The sequence below is a fragment of the Festucalex cinctus genome, chromosome 3, assembly GCF_051991245.1.
Source record: "Festucalex cinctus isolate MCC-2025b chromosome 3, RoL_Fcin_1.0, whole genome shotgun sequence".
Taxonomy (NCBI): Eukaryota; Metazoa; Chordata; class Actinopteri; order Syngnathiformes; family Syngnathidae; genus Festucalex; species Festucalex cinctus.
Genome location: NC_135413.1, coordinates 17,459,153 through 17,474,423, shown reverse-complemented (window position 1 = coordinate 17,474,423; position 15,271 = coordinate 17,459,153). Strand labels below are relative to the sequence as shown.

Below are 15,271 nucleotides of genomic sequence, written 5' to 3'. Positions count from 1 at the left end.
AAAACAATTATTTAATAGCAGTATATACCAAACATTGACAAAATCTTATGCCCTGTTTGAACAACATACAACTTTCAGGGTGTCTGAAATAATCTGAAATAACTATTTTTTAAAAATGCCATAATGTATAATCCATTCTCAAAATAATTGAAAATGGAGGGGGAAAATGCTAGTAAGCATTGTAGTACATTTCACCAACTATCAGCGCAATTTATTCATTCTTTTGCCTGATCTGTAAATTGACATATAGTTACCAAATTTTACCTGATTTTCACAATCTATGCATCATTGGGAAGCATTTTAATACCATGTCAGAAAAAAATAGATAATTAAAAAATAAAACCCCAAAGAAGCCACAAGCATGGGTTGGCTGTCCAGAGAGGGCCCCGCCTCTCACCCAGGTTTAGCTAGGATAGGTTCCAACTCACCCGTGACAGAAAATGGATAGATGCAAGAAACCACTAACATCACAGTTATGAGAGGAAAAATTAAGGATGGCAAGTTATTTCAACTTGTACAAGATGATCAAATGAGGTTTCCCACTCAGCCAACTTCATCTCTACTGATCAAGTAGCGGGATAGTTGGATGTTGAGCCAGATGTTTCGCCGTTGAGTCCATGCCCCTGGAGCCTCAACTTCATATAGACGGTCTCTGTGATCTTCATTCAGCTGCAGGAAGTGCCTACACACTAAAAACAGAGGTTATTTATGGCATCATGAGGTGAAAATGTATTACTGTATATTAGATACACATACTGGAGTCAATCTTTAAAATAAATTACTGTTAACATAACTCTCTGAAATCTGTTTTGGTTTATACTGCTGACGTTTAAACTATTGTGTAACCCTAGAAACCTTTCTAACCTGCAACCATGCTGGCTGAAAGCGGCACACTGATTCCCAGCACCTCCTCGTTGGGGAAGGACGAACAGAAGTCAGTCAGCATCTGAAGTCCCAGTCCTCTCCTCCACCAACTTGTCCTCACCAGCACAGTATCCAAAACAGGCAGCAGGTAGCAGCGGCTGCTCCAGCTGTCACACAGGGTGCCTGAAACACCACACAGATGGGAGTCGGGTGTGTACAGCACGAGTAATACTGCAGTGCATGTTCAGCAGTGCATCAGTCAAAAAATAAAAATAAAAATAAAAATGCGTCAAACAAAGTCACATTTTTGGGAAATTTTTCAGTAATAACAGTAGAGCTGGGACTTGCACCTAAAATCCTTGTTTCCAAATTGTGGGTGTGCATAATGCTTCACCCCAAAAGTTCTGAACGTTGTTCAAATGTGCTGTTCGGTTCTTCAGAGTGCCCCAGTGGTGCATTGCCACCACCTTCTGGCCACTAGCAGTAATGCACCAAAAGTATTTGCCAACAGCCAAAACAAAGTCAACACAATTAGGGTATGGAGATTTTGGGCACCAATCTGAACTCTAATTTGATGATATACAAGTCACGAATATGAAAAAAAGTGTGACTTACAACAGTACATAAAATTTTCACACCGAATGCTAATACATAATTAGTAAAAAGCTAAATTCATCAGAACCACATATGGAGCACGGTGGATGGACAGCCGGTCAGCCAGTCAAAAAGACACAGCAAATGACAGAATGTTGTTTTTAACCTTTGTGTTTGACAGTGTAGAAGCCGACTGCTTGGCCATCTCGCCACAACAATTTGGCGCTCTCTGTGCGGGGGTGCACGGAGAAGAGTGCTTCCTCCTGTGAAGGCCTCTCTACGACCTGACTCAGTAGGAACATAATCAGTCTCTCCATAAGTGACTGCACCTGGGGAAAACAAACAAACAAACAAATGTCATCCAATGATAAAATGGTACTTTTGAGCATGCTTGAGTTTGGAATTAAATTATAAATTAATTTATAAGTTAATCATATACATGTCACGCTTAAAACTTAATAAAAGCTGCTAGGTTTTCCAAACTGTTCAAGACTAGGATCGAAGTTTAAGTTAATACTTCCCACACAGAAGATTCCTCAATATTTTATAAATCTGAAAGTGGGATTACTGGAAGCAAGCCAGTTCTTGTTTTGCAGGACGTCCGTATAACATCCTTCACACACCACCAACTTCCATACAAGTACAAGGCCACCACTAGAAGGGAAATGGAGAACAGAAAGTGTCAGAAGACATGTGTATGCATTTGTTTGCTTGCCTCCGCGGTTAAGTGTGATCACACCTTGAGCCGGATCATCAGGTGGATGAAGTGCCAATAATAAACATCCAGCTTGGTCATCCTCAAAGAGCTGCAACCATTTGATGTTATTTGCTGTTATTTCCAACTAATTGGAGAGACAGAGTAAACATTTCTTAAAATCACGGGAACAACACAGACATAAATGATAACATAAATCTGCTTGAAGTAAATCGGCATTCATTTATACAATACAACTTGGGGTTTAAATTTACTTTCATACCTTCGAGGCTTTGGATGAGTGCTGAAACCACTCATTATTTTCAGGTCTGGATTTCAGCGACAAAAGATATTGTTCAGATGCCGACCTCAGGTCAGTTTCATCCACAGGTGGAAAGTCGACAGGGAACATCATCCTGCACAGAACTTTAAAGTTGATGTGCACATTTAAGGGGGAAAAAAATGGCTACCGTACAACCACTCAATGAATCCAAGACAAAAGTTTAGATTCATTCATTTTAGCCACCATATTACTTAATTAAAATACCCTTTCGGTGAATCTATACTGATCCACCACTTTGTGAACTCTGCTAGTAATATAAATCAAGCAACCAAGCCGATTTGATGCTCAACAGTTTTAAACCTTCACTCGGCAAGGACAAGGTGACCTACTTTGCGACGTATTCAATTGTGACAAGAATGAAGGACCACCAGGGTATTTTTTTTACCATGAAGAAGTTATCCACGATTCCACCTGTTGCTGTCCCACCTAAAATGTACTTCCTTCACACACACCGCACAACTGACAGCGTTTATCTGACTTGCAGCGCCACCCTCAGCTCGGAAGTTGTTATGTCAACTTCTCCAAAAGCGTCAAGTTACAGACGCGAGCAGGAAAATTACCGGAAATAGGCTGCTAAGTTAGTAAACGACGAAAGAAGAAAGAGAGTGATTACACGTGTGTAACTTATTCTGAACATTTTAACGGAAGTGTTTAGTGCGTTGATGTAACGCTTGTTGTGATAGTAAACAGACTAAAATGGTAGTATGGTACAAAAATAAACGCAAAATCATGTCGCTTCTGCTGACAGCAAATCAGAGACTTTTTTGTCAGCGTCGCAGCATTCAAACAATCAACATCGCCAGAGTAAGTAAGTAGTTTTTCAGTAAAGTATACGCCAGTTTTTATAGTGGAACTCGGTCGAGATCCTGCTTTAGTATTTAATCATGCAGTCTACAGTATGGCTTTTACCTTGACTTCTGATGTCCTTGAAACAGTTAATAATTAAAAGGTACAACCGTTAGTATAGTCCGCTGTAGGGTAAATGTCTAGACGAATTTGGGAAGTGCCAGGGCTAGAGTTTTTATGCTTTCACCTTTGTATACCACCAGCATGGAACTGAGAAAACAACAACAACAACAACAACAACAAAATAACAATAAAAACTGGATCAAATTTAAGAGGTTTACGAATTATTGTACTTGTACTGTACTTGACACAGGGGCTTTTTGGTTTTGTTCTGTTTGTTTTCTTCAGTTTTCTCTTCACTAAAATAAGAGGTTGGCCTATTGGGTTGGAATCAGTTGGCTTAATTGAAGTATATTCAATTCCAATTCCAATGCCTTCACAAAGTCCTGAGCTTTTTTGCGGGAAGTTTAGGACATAAATGGTATTAAGTCAGGGTTGAAGTCACATGTGCAACTCTATCTTTAAGTCTCAAGCATGTCTCAAGTCATTTTGTATTGACCAAGTCAAGTCACAGTTATATCAAAGTCCAAATAAAGTCAAGTGATTTTATTAAAGTAAAAAGACATTACAGCCAATCAAAAAACAACAAAAAAACAACAACAACAAAAAACGCATAAGATGCCAAATATCAGCTATTCCGATCCATCCGATCAGATCTGTGTGAAGTCCACTCCCTACAATTCAAGGGTGGGCAATCCCATTACTCGTAGGCCAGAGTCATGTAGATTATAGATACAGGTATTTCCCTTCTCCAACACATCTGATTCATATGATCAGCTCATCAGTGACCTCTGCGAAAGCTTGATAACGATCCTGATCCCCTTAAATCAGATGTGTTGGAAGAGGGACACATCTAAAACCTGCAAATAAAGCCTAAAAAAACGACATATAATCGGCCTGGACGATAGCGGTCTAGCCATAAATTTGAAGGAAACATGTTATTTTTGGGATATAGGTCTTCCTTTAAAGTTATCTTTATCTGTAAATGTTTTTTTTTTAATGTATTTTATGTTTCAAAAGTATTACTACTAGTACTACTACAGTATTTTAATTTTGGTCTTTATGGTGATACTGAGCTAAGTCTAAGTAACAGAAAATTATTTAACATATGCCTGTCGCGTGTCTACACAGAGTGCTGCTGTGGACAGTGCACTTTCTTCATTCAAGTCAATATGCGGCGAGGACGGATTGTCCGTGGGAACTGCTGTCAGAGAGCAACACGGCAAAGATGAATCAGTACACAGGTCACTGTTACACTAATTTGTTTTCAATGGTCATGCCATTGTGGATTGACATTTGCTTAATCAAGTACAGGGAAGAAGATTAAATGCAGAATAATTACGTTACATTTAGATGGCACAAAATACTAAGTACATATTTTTGGGAAATATTTTTGCAATTTTTGTTTTAACATTAAAGATTAATTAAAAAAAACAAACAAAGTTAAGTAGATGAAAATACAGTTTATAGTGTGAGGCTCAACAAAAACTTTTAACACTAAATGAACATATCCAAAATAAAACAAAATCACTAAATAAAAATAAAATAAAATGAATAAATTCTGTCCATAAAGGTTATGAACAGAATCGGTGATGACGGCTATACTTTTTTTTTTTTTTTTTTGACAAGGGCTATACTGCACCTTCATACCATCACTTGCTTCAGAACAAATCCAATGAACTCCCATGCCAATGTCTTTTTAGATGCCGTCCACCGGATGTGGTTGTTTTTCCACGCTGTGTAGAGGAGGTCAGCGCTCTGGCGAATGTCTGCCATCACAAACAACTTCCCATGATCCCATTTGGTACTGGAACTGGCCTGGAAGGAGGGGTAGGAGCTGTTAAGGTAAGCGAAAATACAATACAGAGATCTTATGTCTTGCGACATTGGAATAATTTCACAATTTTCCGTAGTTGTTACCTTGGGAGATGATCTGCACTATACAAAGCATAAATAACATCGCTTTGTATGCTTCCATACAACTACTCACCATTGTGTTCATGCACATTATATTTCCCGCAAGACAACACTTATATGAAGTAGGCTAAAGTAAAAGCTGTTTTGTGATGTGTCTCAAACAGTGGAAATCAAACCCCTTTACAAATTGCTATCCAAATTAAATGAAATATATCTGTTAAAGTTGCCATTAGAGCTGGTTGCAATCAACATTCCCTCAGAACAGAGATGGGAAAACCAGCTCAAGAAAGTAAAAACCATGCCAGAGTTTGGCTTTAGCTACAGGTGCTTCTCGTGATGACCTCGTTTATGCACATACATGCACCTGTAGCTAAAGCCTATCCTATTCATCCCTCTTTTCTTAGGGTGGTGTGTGCTTCAGCCTGAGAAATATGAGCCAGATTTTGGATCTCCACCAGGAAGATTTTGATGTGACGGTAGAGCCCGGTGTGACCCGAAAAGCCCTCAATGCCTACCTGCGAGACACTGGACTGTGGTTTCCTGTTGGTCAGTCAAACCCCAACTCTGAGTTAAAAAAGTCGGGTTGATTTCCAGTTGTGCCGTTCTAGCACCCTCTGGTGGCTATTTTTTTTTTAGTGCAGTTTAATTTTCACAAGGCATGTTTTCGCCCTTCTATGTTTAAAATCCACGCTAATCGACAGATGAAGGGGAACGTAATATGCTTGTGAACCGAGTCAATATGTGGAGGAACTCAACATATGCGTGCATTAGCAAGTAAGTGCCTCAATATATATATTATATTTATATATTTTTTATATGTAATATTTTTATAATATTTTTCATTGTAGTGATGTACAAAAGCACAACATTGTGTGTATTTTTTTAGTCTGAGCTAATTTTTTTACAATATTGTGACCTTTTTGTATCGCCAACCTCCCCACAAAAATGATTACATTTTTTAAATTTAATTATGTAATGGTTGTCTGTTTTTGTAGAGTACAATATTATAGAGGTTTTTTTTCACATTACAAACTTTGTTTTTTGGGGGACGCTGGAACAGATCAATGGCATTTCCATTTATTTCAGTGTGTAAAGATGATTTGAGATATGAGTGTTTCAGACTTGTAACTCAAGGTGCCCAAGTCCGATATTATTTATTTACTCTGTGAAAGTCTTTCAGTTGCCGTTAGGAAAACTCCAGGCAGGCTGCTATGTCCCTTTTACTAAAGATTGATTTCCGTCAGGTAGGGATGTAACGATATCCAAAAATCCTAATATGCGGTCCCGTCGCCATGGGCGGGCCTTGGGGGTCCGTGCCCGCCCTGTCAGTCAGCCGTGCCCGCCCTAGCAAGATGACTCACCAACTATTCGTCCAATCAGTCACGTAAACTTGCGCCTTCTGTTTTAAGTAAAGCATGGCGTGCCAGCCAACCACATACCTCCTTTCAAGTTTGGCTTTGATTGACAACTAAGGCTAGCCAATTACAATCCGGATCACGAGGGCTGGGGTGGGGTGGGGGGGAGACGTGCGCTCTGCAGACGTGCCTTAGCCAAATCTACTTCCGGGTAGATAGTGCGCATTTGCCGGCTGGCGCTGGGAAAAAGACTGAGCAGTGAGCACGTCGTGCCGCTTTAATGGAATCCACCAAACGCCAAACCTCGATACAGGATGACACAGTTGACATCAATGGGAATCCTGAGTCCACTGGTTACGTTTACAAGTGAGTGGCAAACTTTTCTTTTAATTAGTCAAGCCACACAGCACAGATGAATTGTAGCAATACACAGTATGCAGACCCAAGCAGTCACACATACACAACAACAACTAAGGAGCATAAAATTATATATCACTAAAGCAGTTGCAGTACAATGTGAGTTGAATTCTCTTTTTTTATTGCCAAGTTTGTTCATGTTGATGACTGTCACTAAGTTCTCATTTAAAAAAAAACAACAGCACTTTACACATCCTTTTGGATTGATATTCTGCTTAGTTTTTTACTGAACCCATATGTTGTTTCTGTATATCATCGACATAACTCAACCTTATTTCTAAATCACTTTAAAACAGCCATTGCTGCATACAAAGTGCTCTGCATGGAATAGAAATTAGTCTTTTAGTAGACACAAGTGAAACAAAATAACACAAAATAAAATTAATTAGAGTAAATATAAGTAGATAAGTATACACGCAAATAAAATTAATACTAAAAAAGAAATCTGTATAAGTATAGAAATAAAATAACACAAAATACAGAAGGCACCATAAAAAAAGTAAAATGATGTGAAGTCTCATGCTGAGTCAAAGATCAAAGAATAGAGATATCTGGCAAAAATGAAAGGAAATTTTGTCCATATCGTACAGCCCTAATCCAACACGCAAATGAAGGCAACTGCTAGCCAATTCCAGATAGAAGGGGCTGGGTTGCAGTCATTCATTCGGACATAGTTGTTTACAGAAGTGAAGAGTGGATTTGTTTCAAATGAACTTTTGAGTTGAATAAATGCAAAATGAACTACACATTTTTTTCAGTTTGTCTTTTAGATTTCAGATTTCCGCTTTTAAGTGACAGAAAATATTTCTGAGCACTTTTGCAGTTGTCACAATGCCGCTGTTCAACCTGATGAACATTAGATTTAGGTTGATGAAGTGTGCCCCCCCCAAAAAAGGTAATGCCCCCCCTACAATTTCTTTCTGGTGACGGGTCTGCTAATATGATATTGTCAAGATATGAAGGTCACGATACGATAATTATTATGATATTGTGGGGAGGTTGGCGATACAAAAAATGGTCACCATATGGAGGAAAAAAAAAGAGCTCATACAAAAAAAACAACAACACAATATTGTGCTTTAAAAAAAAAGGGTCACCATATTGTTAAAAAAAAACGAGCTCATACTAAAAAATTGAAATAAAAATATATAAATAAATAAAATAAAATAAACTGAAATTAAAAAAACCCTCAATATTGTGCTTTTGTACATAACAGCAATGCATATAAACCACCTACAATCTCTAATAAGACACTTATATAATAAGCACTTGCTTGCTAATGCATGCACACATTGAGTTCATCCACGTACTGACTCACTTCGCAAGCATATTACGTTCCCCTTCATCTGACCAATAGCGTGGATTTGAAACATAGAAGAGCTAAAACATGCCTTGTGAAAATTAAACTGCACTAAAAAACTAGCCACCAGAGGGTGCTAGAACTGCACAAATGAAAATCAACCTGACTTTTTTTAATCAGATGTGCTGCTTCTAATATTGTGACATGACGACGACAATACATTGTGGCAGTTTTAATATCGCGATATCGTTACATCCCTACCGTCAGGTGGAATTTGCTGCAGAGATGGTTGTCTTTCCAAAGAGGAACACTGGACCTCTGACAAAGTAACCATAGGATTTCTGCAGTCCAGTCATTTAATGTTGACTACACTAAAGACTTATAAGGAGTACACATTTTATTTATTTACTTGTATAATACGTTATGCCTTTCCTATTATGATTTGTAAAAAGATTCAGAAAACAACACTGAGCTGTAACTTCTTCTTAGATCCTGGAGCTGATGCTTCACTGTGTGGGATGGCAGCCAGTAGTGCATCTGGTACCAATGCAGTGCGATATGGAACCATGAGAGAAAATGTTATGAACCTGGAGGTGGTACTTGCCGACGGGACTGTTATCCACACGGCTGGCAAGGGCCGACGACCCAGGTAGGACAAAATAGTTCATATTCATTTGTAATTTCAGGTACTTGCATACAGGAGCAACATTGACACATTGCTGCGCTTATGTAAGTTTCTTCATTTTAAATCAACCATAGGAAGACGTCAGCAGGCTACAACTTGACAAACCTGTTTGTTGGATCAGAGGGCACTCTGGGGATTATCACCAAGGCAACTCTGCGCCTCTACGGTATTCCAGAAGCCATGGTGTCAGCAGTCTGTTCGTTTCCTTCAGTGCAGGCTGCTGTGGATAGCACTGTGCAGATTCTACAAGCCGGGGTTGCCATCGCGCGCATCGGTGAGCACAAGTCGCCCGCGCTAATAAAACACACACAACACCACAAATAATACTTTTGCCAGCACAGAGGCTAACATTGTCACAATTTGCCTGTAAAATCCTGGCCTCTTATTTAAATAAATTACAAAAAGATAATTTTGACAATTTATCACATACTGTACATGCTGATAATATAACTATGTATGTTTGTGTGTTCAAGAATTTCTAGATGATGTGATGATCAACGCGTGCAACAAGTTCAGCTCTCTGTCGTATCCCGTTACTCCAACCCTATTTCTGGAGTTCCATGGTTCCGAACAGAGCCTTGCAGAACAAGTAAACACTACTGGTGAGTCAGTACATGACATTTATTAATATACAGCAGTCCCTCACTACTTCGCGGTTCACTTATATCGAAGATTTGTATTTGGGTAAAAAATTCTGACATTACGGGCTTTATGTTGGGTTGTACCTTGCTGTTTCGCGAGTTTTTCACAAGTCTTTTGGGATCTTGATTTTGAGTGTATCTCAAAAGCTTTGAGTGAGCCTGCAGGCGGTTTTTGTCACGTCAACCAAGGTTATTTTAGTTAACTAAAATTAACAAAAACCCAAAACTAAAATTCAACAAACAATTTTGTTAACGAAATAAAATAAAAACGAAAATAAAAACTAATTAAAACTATATTTTATGTTTACAAAACTAACTAAAACTAACTATAATTATAGCAAAAATGTCCTTCGTTTTATTCTTTGGAAATTAATTTAATGTATGAGCATTTGGGGATTACTTTAAATGTGATTTTAAGTAGATTTATTTTGATATTAACCGGAATATGGATCTTTGAAAGTGTATCACACAGAAGTGACATCATCTAGCAGCAGCCAATAGAAAAGCACCTTCAGATGACATCACTCCTCGGGTGTTTTTTTATTTATTTATTTATTTTTTAAATATTGCGCACAAGTAAAAAAACTAATACTGAAAGTAACTAAAACTAAACTAAAATTAAGCATTTATTAAATAACTAAAACTAATAAAAAATAACAGAACTGCCCTGAAAGCTAATTAAATTACTACCTTTTCCGACTTTTCCACATGACCAGAGAAATTGTTTGATATCATCCACCTTAACAATTTGGCATATGCGACTATGTATACCCCTAGTGGGACGTGAAGGCACTCCAGGGGATATGTGAGATTTTAAATTATATTTATAAAGTATATGTAAATATTTCACAAAAATATAAGTTCATAATTTTTTATTTTTTTTTTAATTGAGTAGGGTATTAAATTTTAGTGTCCTAAAAACCCAACATCTCCCCCATACCAGAATGGGTCGACCCAACTTGTTATATCATATGCCACCTAGAATACTGTCAATCACTTGAAAACTTTATTTAAAATTGAGTTATTTCTTTTTGCAGAACAGAGCTTTATTAAGATCCTAAAAGAGGACACTTTATGTTGATAATAATTTGTACTGATATGTGTGAACAAATCTTTATTTGAAATTAAATTCTTTCTTCTTTTTTTTTTGTTATATGTTCTTATTTACAAATACTTCAAGAGTCCACAGAAATACAAACAGAGTTCCAAAGTTTAATAAATCAGACAACGATAGCAAAGCACTCTGTTTTATGTTTTTATTTTATTTTATTTTTTTCAATCAGAAATGCTTTGCGCTAGTTAGGGTGTAATTGGCTGAAAAAGTATTTCACAGGTGATATGTCACTGAAAAAAGGTTCGAGAAGCACTGCTCTACACAACTATGTCACTTATGCTTCATCAAAATTATGCTTGATTTTTGTTATGTTTGCACAGAGGAAATCACACAGATTAATGGTGGGTCTGATTTTCAATGGGCCAGAGATGCAGAAACACGAAACCGATTGTGGAAAGCTCGCCATGACGCATGGTATGCTGCTCAGGCTCTCAGGCTTGGTTGCCAGGTAAGATATTGTGGCTCTCCTATATTTTGTGAAACAAATTAAAACATTGCTCATAAAAGTGGAATTGTAGAAAGAAAAAAAAGAAAAAAAAAACATACAATACGCATTTCTAATTGCCAGATGACTCCTAGTTCAAGATAAAAAAAATAAAAAAAAATATGTGTATATATATATATATATTAGGGGTGTGAATTGCCTAGTACCTGACGATTCGATTCGTATCACGATTCGATTCGATACCGATTAATCCCGATACGAATTTATAAGTCGATTGTTGCGATTTTTTTTCATTTAAATTTAGAAAATACTAATCAGTAAGCTTGTAGAGTGTAAGATTTATATGAAAATGTATTATTTATTTATCTGAAATTTCAGTCTTATAGAGGTTATAATTTGTTTCATGTTTGAACAGCATTGAAATAAAATATTAAGGCTTAATGTTCCGTTCATATAACATTCTTCCATGCTTAAGGTGTGAATCCTAAAAAAAAAAAAAAAAAAATCGATTTTGCCAATTATTGAATCGATTCGAGAATCGCGCGATGTAGTATCGCGATATATTTTTTTTAACACCCCTAATATATATATATATATATATATATATATATATATATATATATATATATATATTTTTTTTTTTTTTTTTTTTTTTGACGATATAAAATGACCATTTAGTGAGTTAAAAAAGAAAGCTATTTTAGAATGGAAAAGCATTATAACAATGTGCTTTATATCAGGCCCTTTTAGACATTTTTATTTTGTTACAATAACATTTGAATGCAATTCCAAATGGGTGAGCCAGTGTGTTTGTTTGTTTGTTTGTTTGTAGGCCTATTCGACAGATGTCTGCGTTCCTATTTCCCACCTGCCTCATATCATTGTGGAGACGAAAGCGGACCTGATTGAGAACAAACTTACAGGTGAGCGCGCTGCAGATGCGAGGCCTCTTTTCTTCACACCATTACAGCCACACAAACTAAAACTTGTGTAAAATAAAATATTACAGTAACTTTTATCCAATATTTGAAACTGAGAAGAACACAAATACATAAAGAATTGGTGTCTCCAAAATACCGAGTCGTTCTACTTTGTATTTGTGTGATTTGAGAAATATCAGTAACACACTATAAGCTACACTTTTATGATCAACCGTTGTCCTTATTTTGGAAATGACAACGCTCAAGTGAGAACTAAAATGTTTGAAAGAGCTATTTACAGTATCTATTTGCCCCTATTGAACATCTGTCTGTCCTTGTCTTGACAGTGTGAACATCATTGAGCTCAAACATGGATAAATCTCACTATCTGAATTATAAAATATATATATATATATATATATATATATATATATATATATATATATATATATATATATATATATATATATATTATTTTTTTTTTTTTATTTATTTTTTTTTTTTTTTTTTTTTTTAAATTAAAAGGTCCTATGTAATGTTCTTGCAGGTCCTATCGCGGGTCATGTGGGTGATGGGAACTTTCACTGTCTGATGGTAGTTGATCCAAATGATCCAGAAGAACTGCATAGGGTCCATCTGTTCAGTGAGAGACTAGCAAGGTAATGTTTTTTCTATTCTTTTGTATCATTGTCTATTTATATTTAAAAACAAAACAAAAAAAATCCTGCTTCAAGTGAGACTCACAAACTAACTTAACAGTCTGATCGCATCCTTTTCTCTTCTGTTCTTGACCTTCTCAGTACCATAATTTGTTGCATGCTTCCCGAAGTATGCTTCTTCTCATGAATGTTGTAGTTTTAGGGTGAACTTTTTTTTATTTACAATTATGGAGTGCCATACAATTGTTTGATTGTCCAATTGTGAGTAGCCTACTCCTGCATGGAGGATGACGAACGGACGGGTGGTGACATTATACATTTGCGGTTGAGACCATCCAAGTGATGTTCATGACTCAGAAATGTTCAAATTCAAATTATTTATTTTGGATGGCACAGTGTTATATGTACAACATTTAATAAGTATGAACACACCCAAATAAGCTGAAAGCTACTTTTTAGTCCGTCCGTCTTTCGTTTCTTGCAAACAATATCTGAAACCTTTGGAATTAATTAGATTTTTGCAAGAATTGGTCAGAAAATGTGATCTGATCTTGTGAGTCACAGCAATAGGAAAACAAGTTCTGTTAAACTAACACCACACCAACAATTACAGTATCTGTTTTTATTACACCATGTAAACAACATGCATGCAAACATACAACCTCCAAGGCTAATGACATCGCTAAGAGCTAACCAGTAACAAACTAGCCAACCTGGAGTCCAATCAATGTAACGAGATGTTCATTAAAGCTGCCTTGCCCTATCCGAGGATGGGCAAGTACCGATACCAGGTAACGAGCCGACACCCGACCATATTTCAAGGCATAGATACTCGCAACGATTATCGATGCTGGTATCGGCCGCCACTCTTATGGCCGTTTTTCAGTCATAAACTAAAGGCTGAAATAATAATGATACAATTTTATTAGTAATGCACTTTATATTTTAGCAGTCTCTCAGTGCTCGCCACAGGGGCTCTGGTAAGAGAGCCCATGAGTCTTCAGTTGTACTCAACAATTTGATTAGCTCTGAAGTGCAGACATAGTATCGAATATCCGTAGATGCCCCCACACATAAGAGACTTGAGATATTTCCAATCATTTATTTATTTATTTTTTTAGCTTGCATAATGCTGGAAAAGGTTACATAAGCGGCGTTATAGTTGCCAAAGGAATCTGAACAAATAATTCCATAAGAGATTTCACACACTTGCTCTGTTCATGCACTGAAATGTTTATATGTTGTGTCCAATAAAAATAAGATGGAAACATAATTGTTTATGTGATACCATTTTACGAAACTCGATTGTTTATTGTTATGACTTAGATCACATTCCATTTTATGACCAATTTATGCAGATAGGTTATTCCAAATGTTCGGATACGTCTTTACTTTTGTATGTTTTTCCTTAAAAAACATAAAAAATAAAAATAAAAAAAAACGTACATTGTTTTGTTTTCTCCCAGACGGGCCCTGGCTATGAATGGCACATGCACGGGGGAGCACGGAGTGGGTTTGGGCAAGCGAGCACTGCTCCAGGAAGAGGTGGGGTCCAAGACAATGCAAGTGATGCAGAATATCAAGGATGCCCTTGACCCAAACAACTTAATGAATCCAGGGAAGGTCTTACTGCCAAGACATCCTTGAAGAGTTCAGTGAACCAAGTAACAAAATTGTGTATATGCGCACTCCCCTCCAAAAAATACAGGAACTGTCAAGCAAACTCCTTTCTAAGGAATAATGAGTTTTTTTTTCTTTGACATCAATAGATGAATAAACAGAGTGGATCAACATTTCATATATTATTTCCAGGTATTGACATCTGGATCAGATACACAATCGAATATATAGTTGTTATATAAGCAGCCACACATAATTTTCTCTTGGATCTGTAAACATGTACGGCAGTCTGACAAATCTTTGATCTGTTTTGTCTTTATTTGAGAAGCAATTGCACTTTAATTTGAAAGTTTTTTTTGTTTTTACTTGAGTTTTTTTTTTTCTGGTGAAATACAAAATAAATGTGTATTAAAGTACTGCATCATGGATTGAAGTGAGTGAGAAAGAGCCACCCACTGGGCTTCAACAAGACAGAAAAGTACACATATTCAGGGTTTTTACTATCATTGTGGGGACCAGTCCTCACAACTCAAGACCTCTTTTTGAAGGTCAAGACTTTGTTTTAGAGTTTAGGTTTGATTTGGGTTTTGGTTGAGGTTAGTAAGGGTTAGGCTTCGGCAATCGGTTATGATGGTTAAGGTTAGTGTAAGGGGCTGGGAAATGCATTATGTCAATGGGATGTCCCCACAAGCAATGATGTGCTAGCGTGTGTGTGTTCTAGAATGATGTAGCCTAAGTTGGATCAATATATCAGTTTGTCTCATTAGATAAAAACACATTGCTTGGTTATCTGCCCT

The 15,271-nt window shown here is 36.8% G+C and overlaps 2 protein-coding genes across 10 annotated transcripts; one reads left to right on the top strand and one right to left on the bottom strand.

The window, feature by feature from the left end:
• Positions 1–43: 43 nt before the first annotated feature.
• On the bottom strand, positions 44–5,912 carry fam169b (family with sequence similarity 169 member B). 9 transcript variants are annotated; one of them, XM_077516260.1, is made up of 8 exons: positions 5,834–5,912; positions 5,052–5,219; positions 2,436–2,578; positions 2,198–2,300; positions 2,027–2,112; positions 1,625–1,787; positions 908–1,047; positions 44–689 (listed from the first exon to the last, which is right to left on the bottom strand). In XM_077516260.1, exons 2-8 carry the CDS (start codon positions 5,086–5,088, stop codon positions 666–668), a joined length of 696 nt encoding a protein of 231 aa, XP_077372386.1. In that variant the 5' UTR covers positions 5,089–5,219; positions 5,834–5,912; the 3' UTR covers positions 44–665. The 9 variants fall into 9 exon arrangements, with proteins under 9 accessions (XP_077372386.1, XP_077372378.1, XP_077372379.1 ...); XM_077516252.1 differs by having other exon boundaries at positions 53–689; positions 865–1,047; XM_077516253.1 differs by lacking the exon at positions 5,834–5,912 and adding an exon at positions 5,392–5,643 and having other exon boundaries at positions 53–689; positions 865–1,047.
• ldhd (lactate dehydrogenase D) lies at positions 3,134–14,890 on the top strand. Its single transcript, XM_077516250.1, has 11 exons — positions 3,134–3,299; positions 4,533–4,645; positions 5,105–5,246; positions 5,723–5,864; positions 8,880–9,039; positions 9,150–9,349; positions 9,549–9,677; positions 11,151–11,278; positions 12,108–12,198; positions 12,743–12,854; positions 14,321–14,890. The coding sequence occupies exons 1-11, from the start codon at positions 3,192–3,194 to the stop codon at positions 14,499–14,501; spliced, it is 1,506 nt and encodes a 501-aa protein (XP_077372376.1). The 5' UTR covers positions 3,134–3,191; the 3' UTR covers positions 14,502–14,890.
• The last annotated feature ends 381 nt before the right edge of the window (positions 14,891–15,271 follow it).